Below are 13,380 nucleotides of genomic sequence, written 5' to 3' on the forward strand. Positions count from 1 at the left end.
TAAATAGACTTGTTTGAGTATTTTATGATGTTTTTTCACAATAATAGGCATTAAAGAATAAGAGTAAACATACCTTCACGTTCACAGTAGGCAGAACGATAGACAGCATTAGGTAGCAAACAGATATGTTCATGCCAAACTCAGACCACGAAGCGCTGAATGTAGTAGGAATGAAATGCCAGGCTGATAGCTGTTAACACAGTCACACCTCGCCTCGGTGATTGGCGTATCTATGAAATAAATTTCCACTAGCTGAAAATTGGAAACGTTAAGACCTATCTCAACGAATCTGCACACTATCCCTTTAAGGCAATGTTAGTACTCCTGCTTTCTGAGAGGAAAGCCAATGGCTCTTTTGTATTGGCATTGATTGGTAGAGATGCTAAGAAAATGGAATTGTTAATAGTGAAATAGTCCTATCGGCACATTGGTAAATACACTGTCCGGAGGTTTGTAGTAATTCTTCCGGTTTTTATGATTGATGCCGGTGCTTAGAACATGGAGCAATTTACGTACACCATAATAAAGATGACGTGAACAGAATCGTAACGACGAGATGGTCAACATCCTGGCGATTAGATGAATGGAATCCTAACGATGTGATGAACGATGTCCTTAAGATGGGATGACGGCATCCTGACGATGAGATGAACGACATCTTAGCGACGAGATCAACAACTTGGCATCCTAACAATGAGATGAATGACATCCTAAGGATGAGCTTAACGGAATCCTAACAATAAGATGAACAACAGAGATGAACGACCTAACAACGAGATGAACATGATGATAATAATGAGACGACATCCCAACAGTGAGATGAAAGACATCCTAGCAGCGGGATGAACGACATCGTAACGATGGGATGCATGTATGCCATCTTTACGATGACATGCATGGCATTCTAATGATGAGATTAAGGGCATCTCAACTATATAACAAGGAGGTGTACAACGTCCTAACAATGAGATGAACGACATCCTAACTATGAGAATGCACGGCACAATGACAATGGGGCGTATGACATGCTAACAATGAGATGAACAACATCCTAACGATGGAATGCACGACACAATAACAATGCGGTGTAAGACATCCTAACAAGGATACGAACGGCATCCTATATATTATAACGATGGAATGCACGACACAATAGCAACGAAGTATGCGACATCCGGACATTAAGATGAAAGACATGCTAGAACAAGATCCTAACAATGCGAAATCAATGATCTACCAGATTTCCCATTACTGGAATCCATCAAGCGGGCAAAGAAACGATTGTTTGTTTAAAGCAAATTACCATTTGCAGTAATGATACCTTTCTTTATCCTTATAAATTCACGGTAATTAGGGCCTACATTGTGGTTGTCTTCTAGCAAACACACATGCACCCAAACACCATGAGACACATGTATTTACAACAATCTCAGAATTACTGAAAAGCTCTTGAAGACACTTGTAAGTGCATACTCACTCACACCCGCGCACACACTGACACATAATTATTGGGCTTGCTTCCATTTATGTCATATTTAAAGTGGAAGATAATTACACCCTGGGAAGACAATAGGTCATCACAACAACGCCCTTTGACAACTCTTTACTATTTCATAGCGTATGGCTTCTCCTTCGCTTTCTTCTTCAAATCCAACCACAAACTCAACAAAGCTCCTTGAAAACACATTGTTTTTCTTCAGGTGATATTTACTGACAAAGGAAGTATTTTAATGATTTTTTTTTTCATGCAACAAGAACATTCATTAATATTCAATCAGTATACAAACAGTACACTCTAATGTCGTTGGATTAAAAAGTAATCTAATAGACCATGAGGAGGGACAAATCCAAAGAAGATTATTAATTTCAAATATAATGGATTTGATTTCTAAATCATTTAGACCAAAAATTGTAATCTTTTGTGGATTTGTCCCTCCTCATGGTCTTATTGGACTACTTTTTAATCCAACGAATTTAGAGTGTAGCACTACTCCAATTAACACGGCCGACTAGGGACCCGATAGCTCATAAATCTTTAAGACATCATGAATCCGGTGTATAGAATGCTCTGCGTAATCATCTGAAGCAATTTGCATCTCTTTTTAAAACCTTTTAAAAGACTTTTACGGCTAATAACGATAGACATATATCGTTCTTGAAAAAAAAAACAGGAATAAACCACTATAAGAAAACATATAGTATAAATATAGTGCAGACATTTTTTATAGTTATATTAACCTATGTTCCCTTTAATCATGTCAAGAAAGGACTGTCATCTCGTCAAACATCATTATGTTTGTTGTCATAAAAGTGAAAATACAACAATTAACTGTATTTTATAAAAAAAAAATTGAATTTATTTGGACACTTGACTTTATATTACAAAAATTGGTATTGTTTTATTTTCAGTTTTTATGGCGTTTTTCTTTTTTTTTGTTTTTATTTATGCCACTATGAAATCGCGTGTTGTCATCTCCCGTCAGTCGATTTCTTTTGCTTCTCACAAGGAGCGTAGCCGCTGTTCCAGGACTCCTTTCGTATATCTACAGCCACGTGTGTGTAAAGGAGTGACAAGTCCAGTCGTTCCTTGGAGTAAGTGATGTTGTTGATGCCGTCCCACAGCATGCGCTCGTTGGATTTGCCCAAGAGACAATAACTGTAACGGGAAGGATATAGTGATAGCTTAGTGCATTTAAAGCATGACTTGTGATTTGGTGGAATTGACCTCCGACATAACATTATTTCTTTCCGTTTTAGAGCGAAGTCATCTGCAACTATCAATATATTCTTGCACGTGAATGTACCTTTGAAATGCAGATAACATTTTCTTCCCAGCCGTGTTTTTAAACAGTTTTTTTTAGCCTAGCTTCAATGCGTTGGGCTGTCATCCCTCTATGAGCCTCAAGTATCAGTGTATGCCTATTGGGATGCATTTCTCTGTTACGTTGGCTGGCCGGTAACGACTAAAGGGTAACAGGGACAGTCTTCTGCAAAGAATAATAAAAGACGTACTTCTTAAAGAAAATACGTTTGGGGCACAAAAAGCATCCAATGCATTAAACAAATGCTGCTACAATTCACAATTTTACGGTTTGTTTCCATGGTAAAATTACGGAAACCTTACGTATATTAGCCCTAACGTGAGAACACGACATGTTGAAACTCACCTGGACGCTTTTAGTGCAGGATAAGAAGATTTATTAGTACTTATTAGTACTGTTCGACGGGGCATAGCGCCTTAGAGAGTTATTACAAGCTGGCCTCTCACCTCACGTAAAAAGAGGAATGAAACTAAAATCGAATAATGCCTGCATACAACTGCATACGTGGGCAAAGTGAAAGCTGCAATCTCGTATTTAGTGAACAACTAACAACAGTTAGTGAAAGTTTGAGAAACGCAAGTTTATTAATATTTAAAGTTTCTCTGCAGCCATCACTGGAGGAGAAGACTACAATATTTTGTGACCTTATGTAAACAGAACACATACAAAGCATCCCACAAAATTGTATGTTTCCTGTAAGGAACGCACTCTCTCGAGTTGTATATCGACATAATTATGTTAAGGGTAGTATCATTTCCCCTGTTTTCCGAAAGAGGTAAAATTAAGTGCTATTTAATAATTATGCTAGAAAAGTGGAAATACATTATGTTGAATTTTCTTTAAACACTCTATATTCTGTTTTCCATACGTGACGTCACAAAATACATATTTCTGCACTGAAAATCTAAAAAAAAAAATCATAACTATTCTGCAGATTGTCTGATCATGCTGATGCTCCTCAAATCCGGCTACCCCCAGAGGGCAATTACTACCGGCTAAATACTTGCTAGTGGTAAGGTTAGAGTAAAGATTGGGGTATGGCACTGTATGGGTTAGTTTTAGGGTTAGGAGTTAGGGTTAGGGTTAGGGTTAGGACATGGACCCTACACTGGTTAGGATTAGGATTAGGGCCAGGGGAAGGGTCCGGGGTAATTGCCCCTGGGGTAATTGCCCTAGACCCCCTCAAACTTTCGTAGATGTATTCTATTTCTATCGCTGCATTCATCCAATCTATACGTATTCTTTGGTTTCATTCCCAGTTGATTGTTTACTCACACTTCTTCGCACAGTTCATTCTCGGTTTTCTTGGTGTGATTGAGCGTTCTGTAGTATCCTTGTTTGAGGTCCCGTGTAGGCTTGTACCCGCGGGCATGCAGACGTTTTAATAGGTCATCGTCCTCGCCGCCCCATCCCCAGTAGAAGTTCGAGTACCCATTGGATCCTTTCATTTGTCGCGCAGTCACGCCTACCACGCCGCCGAACAACAGCTGGTAGGCGGGTCTACAAAAAGAAGCGTACTCTGGTAATCATGAGGAGAAAATGCAACCTTTTAGTTCTACTGTTTAATTCGAAATTTCATAGTTACGCAAAATATCACACAGGATAGTTAAACAAGATATATTTTGTCTTTAAAATTCGATTCACCTCCGGAGGTCATACAATGTACGAACGACGAAAGCGCAGAAATTGGTTGAATGGAATAAAAACTGAATTACACCCCTTTCAAACCAAGAGACTGTTTTGCTTCCACGATGCCTCTGCTTTCACATCGAGAGTTGGTTTGACCTTTTAATCAGCGTACAAGGAGAAGAAATCCCTTTCTTTGCTAACCGTGGACATATATTTTGTTTGCATTACATTCTTATCTTGTTGTTGTTGTTGTTGTTGCTTTATCATATGTGCATAATACTGTATCTTACTTCATTTTTTTTTTGTCGGATTAATGCGTTTAGAAACATCGGTATTGAGCGCTTTATAAGTGTTTTTCATTATCATTATCATTGTCATTATCTAATCTATCAAATCTAAGCATGACTAATGTTAGATGCACCGAATCAGTAGGGATGTAAGCTGTGTTGTAAAATTACTTGCAGGAGATTTTCTATGTTTCATTTCTTTCATTTCATTCTTTAAGTTTTGACACAAATTACACAGTGTTGCTTTCGTAACAATCATCCCACAGATATCAAAGAAAGTAACATAATTATATTTTGTAAATTTAATATACAAAGATTATAATACAACAGCGCTTACAAATTTGTGATTACTTCAACAGCCTAGTCATGATGGCAATTATAGATTCAGCCGGTGAAATTTGCAGAAAACTTGGGTTACTGAACGATTCGGATTGGTAACGTTTAATTTTCGAAATTAAAAACGATTAATAACGATGTTATGATAATAAAACAAACGAACTTTTTTTTTAATAATTTGCATAATTTCCCATTAACATTGATTACAATTCAGTGAATGAAGTGAATGGAATGAAAATGAATATTTCCTGCTTCCTGGTTAGTGAAGCAAGGTGCACGTCACGAGTTTGACACCCACGAATCATACAACCCAGGAGTCATACAGGCCACGAGTAATATAATTTATAAGTTCGACTCTTAGCAAACACGGCCGACAAGACCTATGCATTAAGTCCCACGAGACCTATACATTAAATTGTAATGTCAAACAGGTGGGCTGTTTCTACCGATAGTGTCGAATTCGTGGGCCCTATTTGCCTAGCGTCAAACTCGTAGGCTGTATGACTCGTAGTTGTCGGTCTCATAAGATGACCCCCGGTAGATGCTCTCTACGCTTTCGGCCAGCTTTGTATTTTCATACCAAAGTAAAGCGTATAAATACCCAAATCTTGTTTTAAATAGCGTCTCCGAAGGTATAATAAATCAATAACCCTAAATGGACTCATTTTGGTACACACTCTCGATGAAGGGTGTGTCCATAAAATGGTTAATCGTCTTAATATTATCATGTGCATGGTCTTTCTTTCTTTCCAACTGTGCGATTTTTATGAGAGAATGTATTATGTGACAGTTAAATGTCTTATACTTTGCTACTTTTTAAGATCAACTTTCATCAATATTCACAATTTCATACATTTGTTCGATTCATTGTTCAAGGCAACTGAAGAATGGTGTGGGGTTTTCTTTGCATTCTTTCTTTTGATTCCTCGTGTTATATATATATATATATATATATATATATATATATATATATATATATATATATATAAATTCCCTCTTATCTCTTCAAGAGTAAATTTTCTCTCTCTCCCTTTCTTTCGAGCCTTACTTGTATGCCATCTCCTCGGGCCTTGCACAAAGGTGTCTCGGCATCCCATCGCAGCCGTAATAATTGGCGCCCCTCATCGGGATCTGGTCGATGTCGTGGAAAATCACGCAGTCCCACCAGCCGAACTTGGTGGCCTCCAGAAACCCGATGTTCTTCATCAAGCCTCGGTTGAAAATGACGTCGTTGTTCTGTCGAGTTCGAGACCGGGCATCGTAAAAGGATGAAAAGAGATCGTATTTATTGCAATTGCCATGGCAGCAACCTACAGGGACCTATGAATCCGTAAAAGCTGACCGCTTTTGTTTCCGACAGCTCGCCATAGTAACTTCTTGACAACAATAATTGCGAACGCCTTGAAAAGGGGCCGAACGAAATGCGTGCGGTGTTGCCGTCCTTCTGCCATTTTACTCTGCCATTCCATGGCTATTCTGCCAATTGCATTCGATAGCTCACAGTGGCTGAAAATGAAGTTGCCTATATTGATACATGAGTATTCTTTTTCATCTTGCAACGTAAGTATAAAAAAAAAGAATATTATTCGTACACCTGATAAAACTATTTTCCCAAAGGAAATCTATCAAGGCAATGTTTTGCGGACAAACAAACAATAAAACAAATCTTTTCTGTCTCGTACAGGACCATGTGATCCATCAATATGCATTTAATATACCGAGAATCAATGTGTTTATGAATTATAATACATGTATTTTTTCCACGTTTGCTCGACACAGTTCATCAAGAACATAGATGAAAGGACATCTGAATACATGACTAATACTTCTGGTTTTTGGGGCAGGGGTGGGGACCTGAGGCGGAGCAAGTTGCTTACCTGCTCGCTTACGAAAATTCTAAATTCTAGTTTCTGCAGCTTGAGGAGGGGTATGAGGTTACGTAACAGCACCGAGAGATGGGCGTGGCGCCTCCTGAATGGAATGACGATGGCAACCTGCATTGGAAAGGACGAGAAATTTCACTGTGTATGATTGTGATACATTCAAAATCACACACACACGCACACGAACACACACACACACGCATAGGGTCTATATAGAAGTATCAACAATAAACCAGTTCACAGTTGTAATCTGAGCATGCGCAGACATAGGTCATATAGGTCACTGCGCACCTTCTCTTGAAATTGGCTTGCAACAGACGTTTTTGAAAAACTGGATAAATTTTCATGAAAACTATATTCATGTATGAACCACGTGCATATTGGAATGTACAGGTGAATGTGTATTCTTTCAAACTAAGTAACAACAGATTTCCATGCAGCACTTACACATACAATCACATAGATTACCACTTTCTGCTTGGACGTTTTCAACTGCTCTTCTTAAAGAGTATTTCATTTTTTGTTAAGTCTGTGGTTCCACAGTTTACTGCAGACTATTGCTAACTGTGAAATGGTTTATCAAAAATAAAGCAAAGGAACAGCCTTAAGTGCGAAACAAAGAAAATACCTCATGGGTACAATCACTTAATAACCTTTGTGAAACACGTACACAAGAAGTGCAGATTATCAACAACAGGAAGCTATGGTCTGTGAAATGAATCGAATGTGTGTTTTAAATTCAAGGCAATCCGTACTCAAGTTGAGACAATTGAATAAATAGATTTAAATGAAATAAAAAAAGTAGAGGTTTCATGAAAAAAAGAATTGATGTTACACGACAAATGAATGAAATCTGAAGTTTTGCAAGACGTCTTCTCACTACATGGATAACTGTACCAGGAGCACAGAAGAATGAAGTAATGATTTCAGCACCTTCACCTGTCTTGTTAAAAAAAATCCCTTAAAAATTACTGTTTTTGTTTCATTCTTATAAGATTGACAATAAACCCTTTTCTTCTAAACGTCATCAAAGTATAAACCCTTACGATGTTTGAACGCAAGATCGTCTTATGATTTCATTTAAACAACACAACAACAGTAGTGTAGATTTGTGCGCAGGTTGAGGTGGACCAGAGTACCATAATCAATGGCACCATCACCTCATCAGGTTTGTAGGCATTGTCATAGGTATAGGATTTAGAACTTGATGTAGGTTAGGTTAGATTCGTAAAGCTGTACCTGAAGATGCCCACAGCTTGATTAGATCTTGTGATGATACTAATTAATATGTCTCGGCTAAAAAAAACGACATCAGAATGATGTCCTTTTCTCTGATTATTTTCGTCAAAAGACTCTTTAAGCGTCTTTTTTCAGTATCAATATACGTAAAAACGCGGTAAATTGACGTGTAAACAGCATTTTTATGACATTATTTTGACGTGACATTTTGTCTTTAAGGTAGTAATTTTAACGTTACACGTCTTTGTATTACCACCTAGACATCAGACAGTCATCACAAATGTGACATCTTTTTGACGTCTTCGATTTGAGCAAAAAATACGACATTCTGACGCCAGTCTAAGACTTCTAGATGACGTCCATTATCTTTGTTTATTTACGTAAAAAAGACAACATGCTATTTCTGACGTCTAAAAATGACGTCTTGTTACGTCTTCCATTTGAGCAAAAATACGTCTTATTGTCGACAGTTTCTGACTACAGCGCTGACGTGAAATTGACGTCATTCTGACGTGTCTCTGCTATCAGGGTAATCCAAATATCAAACAACTGCTAAAGACACACTGATCAGCTGATCCGGGATTCTAAAGAGCGCTGTCAGATCTCGGGTCCAGTCATTGCAATGTTCGAGTAAGGATTCACGAACATTACAAATGGTTTGATTAAAAGTCCAGGAGAATGTCCATATTACTGCAGGTAATGTGTTTTTCTCTACTTTGAAATTCCCCTTTTAATCGATACTGACATCATTTATCTTGGCTTCATTGGAGGTTGGTGCTGATTTTTAAATTTCCTGCTCAGAAATGTTTATAAAACCTCTTCTCTAGAAAAGGAAGGGAAATAAAAAAAAAGAACATAAGACAATGAAAAATCACTGGAATTTCTCTGTGAGAGTCAAGTATGTACAGTATCAAAGGAGGAGTTCTAACCTTCCATCTTGGCTCGCAGTCTATTGGTTTCCAGTGGCCACCTGCCCGGTACACGTAATTCCCTATGACCAAGCCCTTCTCATTTTCTGCCCTGTAAGCCGCGTTATTGAGATAGCGCCCGGAGGGAAGACTACGGATCGTGGAGAGGATGGCGCGCATTCTGGCGACATAGAGCACCACATCGGATCGTGATTTTGCGAAGACCTCGTCCTCGACGCTGTGGAGATTGATGTCAGCAACCTTGACCTTGAATGCTGCATTAATTTCTGGGGATTGTAGGAATGTTCTCGCGATGAAAAAAAGAAATTGGTTTTCTTTGCTTTCTTTGTCAAAGATTTGAGATTATTCAAACGGCTGAAAGCTGTTGTCGGAAATTTTGGCATTTATCTATAGTTCAGCTACCGTGGGATTTTGTATGATTATTATATATTTATTTTATAGTTATAATTGTCATTTATCATTATTACGGCCTCATTTCGGCATAACATCGATGACAATTATAGCAAACCTTTTATTATTAATATGATTGATTAAATATCTCTTTTTGTGTCATCACATAAAATACTTCTATTTCTGCTGCTGCCACCTATGCTACATTGCCAGCATCTCTACTAATGCTTGTATCATCACCACATCAATCAAATTCATTAAGTAAAAAAAAAAGAAATAATTAACAACTAAAATCTCACTGCTAACTATTACTACTACTGCTGCCAGTACTGGCTGCTACTACCACTAAGACTCTATACTCCGTACCATGATTCATACAAGTACAATTACAGTTATACAGTGTCGGAAAAGTTATAAATCGCTTGTCACCTTGTTTTGACCCAAGTCTGCATACGTCGTTTTCCAACACTTCGACATCCCCTGCATGTGTACATAGGAGACAGACGAATAAAAGGAAAAAAAAATAGTGCAAGAGATTAGCATATTCTTTTAGTTTATTCCCTCATTCTTGTAGTTACCCGAATGTGATGATGGATGTGATACGTCCGTTTGAAAACTGAATGTAACTGGTGGTTAGATGCCCTCGTGTGTGACACAGAGTGATACCCTGAGGGAAGTGGAGTGAATACTGTAGTACGATGTATTAAACTGAGTTTGATCCCAGTGGCCGTAGTAATTATCATTTCTACCGGCTATGTTCACTACCGTACTGTCACCAATGTTAACAGTGGCATGAATGGTCTCATACTACTGTTATAATTGATATCACAATTCCTATAGTTATAATCATGATCATCATTTCATATGATTTTTTTTTGTTTGTTTCTGCTTTAACAAGAGGACGACAATATGATGCACACAACCTCACTCTGAATTCATTTAATTATTAGGATATAAAAGAGTACTAGTAGTTTTGTTCTGGTCAGGAGAGCTCTTCAGATTATTTTTTCCTTGTGTGACGTATTAAACGCAAAATCCCATATACAATTTAAGAAAAAAGCTCATGATATTAGAGGTAAAAAAAAAAGATTATGTGTTGCCTTTTGGTTTTGAAATGACAGATGGGAAGAGCAAAAGAAGAAAAAAAAAAAAAGAAGAAGAGAGAGATACCTATGTATAAGATAACTGTGCAATCCTAGTTGCAGATGTTTTCCAAGACAAAGATAGCATTGCCAACAATATTCGTTTAATAGCACATATCTACACTCTTTTATGCTAGAAAAAATATGTTCGCTATTTTTTTTTCATAGATGATATTCGTATTTTTTCAAATAAAAAAGAAATCAGTTCTATTCATAGCCATGACTTACCGTCGTCAATGGAACCACTATCGTAGGAGTCGTAAGGCTTGCTATGAGTGAATTCTTCGGTCGTTCCGCCCTCCGTACCAGTTATGCCATGAGAGGAAACCGTCGAGGGTCTGCTACCATTTTTAAGTCGCAGGGATGCAAACTTCCTCTCCGGACCCTTAATCAAATTCCAGTCTGTAAGGGAATACATTCCTTAATTCACTAATGAAGTCTGGAGTTCATTAACAACAGCAACATGTAAATGAGTAAATGAGTAGGCCTACATGAATACATGAATACAAGAACACATGAATGGATACAAAAGTTCAAAATACACTTGCACATAAGTCAAGCTAGACAAAGACACATGCGTAAACATGAGAACTAAACCGGCTTTCATTGGCAAGAACATATTAGATGTATATAACAAATATGAAATGAGGAAAACGTAGGAAAAAGAAAATAAAAGAAAAAAGAGAAGGAGAAAGAGATGAGAAGAGTAGTATAATATTTATCATAGGATGTAGTTGTCAAAAGGATCAAAGATAGCACAAGTGCTAGTAAGGATTGATCACTTGAACTCATACCATTTTAGTAATATTATTGTAAAGATTATAATAACAATACTGATAATAATAACAACTATGATTATGATAACAATAATGATAATAATAATGATAATGGTACTACTACTACTACTACTACTACTACTACTAATAATAATAATAACAATAATGATAATAATGATGATGATGATGATGATGATGATGATTAATGAGGATAATAATAATGTATATGATCAGGTATTTCTCCTTTATAAAAGAAATGTACCGGGCAGAGTCGGGTATAAAAACGTTTTCGAACAGAATACTTATGCTTGTGAGACTGATAGAGATACAAGGAGGACAAAAAAGATCATGAAGTTTTGTGTTTTCAGTCAAAAGATGTATTCTATAGATTAAAAAATCTGATTATTCACAATTAGCGAGGTAAGGGAAAGAGATTGTTACAGTTGTAAGTTAACTTGCCGATACCTAAGAAAGTATTCAATATCAATGTGACCGTGCTGAAATAAAACCAACAGAAAGTCGCACTCGCACCCCATCGTTTTTCGTGACAACTCAAAAAGGGTGAAACGGTTCTACCAAGTCAATCTCATTTTTTTTCATATTTTTTGAAAAGTTATTCTTATTTTACATAATGCTTACGTTTGGGATCATAAAATGAACCGGAAAGTGTGTTTCCAGCAGTTTTTCTACAAATCCTTCTTTGTAGAGTGGTGCAACCAGGAGTGTTTTAGAGGCCCCCTTTTCATTTCTGGAAAATCCTTTGCACACTCTTCACTTTCAACTTCAATAACTTTTGAAAAGATAATGCTACTGCTTTGAAAGTTGGAATTATTCAAGGAGAGATTTCTTTGATAGAGCATGCTTTTTCTTTCCTTTGTTGTTGCCGCCACGGTTTACATCCTGTTTTATAGGTCCATTTATCGCACAGCTAGCACGTCTCGGGAAAGATTAAGCGTTTGAATAAACCATTACTTCAGAGCCTCTTCTCTTACTTCACACTTTTCCAGAGTGTTTGTTTTCTTTTCAGCATTAACTATAAGTTAGGAGAGTTTATTTGAATTATTTGAGTTATACATCATTTTAAGCCTTAATAAAAAGTCTGCTACTCCTGAATCTAATTTGCCCAAAAATCCACGTCTGTTGACTTTTTGTTGGTTTTGTGATGCAGGGTCACATATTGTATTTTTATCTCCACATAGTGGAAATGCCTGTTTGTAATCTGTTCCAATTTCAACAGCTATATTCTGACACTATGTAGTGACAGAGTGTTTGCAAAACACATGCAAAATCGCACACACACACTCACTCCCTTTCTTTATTTTGTGTTATGCGGGTGTATCACATAATATACAGAAGTATAATCATAACGATTATGATAGGTAAAGCAATAATAGCGCGTCATATCAAACACCTTGACTTCTTCGTGTATTTTCAAAGTCGTTTCCATGACTACTGCTGAAAAATGTAAAGAGACCAAAGCAGCAGATCGCACAAATCCAAACTGCTGGGCTTGATATGACATTCCACAATCGTCGGCGACCAAATCTGTGGTAGAAAAGTGATAAGAGAAAGTATTTCCTTATGATATTCCTCGGAAAGACGACAATGAACAATTATGTCAAAACGGGACACCCTCGTCTCTGATATTCGCCGTTATCAAAATCGCTTTAGCTCTAGAGGGCGTAATCTATGTTCTGAACCGAGAGAATAAAACCATGTACAGTTATTATGCTATTCGTCTACGGTTCTGAAATATTGAAATGCTTGAAGTTGCATCGCAATCATACTCCAATTGTGTGATAGATATTAAAATGCTCGAACACTTTGAATGCTATTACAGCTGTAAAAAATACAACAAAAAGAAAATACAAAACAAATTTAATGAAGAAGAGAAAAGAAAGACAGAAAGAAAGAAAGAAAGAAAGAAAGAAAGAAAGAAAGAAAAAA

At 37.1% G+C, this 13,380-nt stretch overlaps 1 protein-coding gene across 1 annotated transcript; it reads right to left on the reverse strand.

Moving 5' to 3' along the window:
• Nucleotides 1-2,469: 2,469 nt before the first annotated feature.
• On the reverse strand, nucleotides 2,470-11,075 carry LOC140244407 (beta-1,4-galactosyltransferase 5-like). Its single transcript, XM_072324044.1, has 7 exons — nucleotides 10,886-11,075; nucleotides 9,945-9,995; nucleotides 9,126-9,391; nucleotides 6,952-7,068; nucleotides 6,123-6,310; nucleotides 4,098-4,322; nucleotides 2,470-2,656 (listed from the first exon to the last, which is right to left on the reverse strand). The coding sequence occupies exons 1-7, from the start codon at nucleotides 11,073-11,075 to the stop codon at nucleotides 2,470-2,472; spliced, it is 1,224 nt and encodes a 407-aa protein (XP_072180145.1).
• Between the last annotated feature and the right edge of the window lie 2,305 nt (nucleotides 11,076-13,380).

The sequence above is a fragment of the Diadema setosum genome, chromosome 21 (genome assembly GCF_964275005.1).
Source record: "Diadema setosum chromosome 21, eeDiaSeto1, whole genome shotgun sequence".
NCBI classification, from domain to species: Eukaryota; Metazoa; Echinodermata; class Echinoidea; order Diadematoida; family Diadematidae; genus Diadema; species Diadema setosum.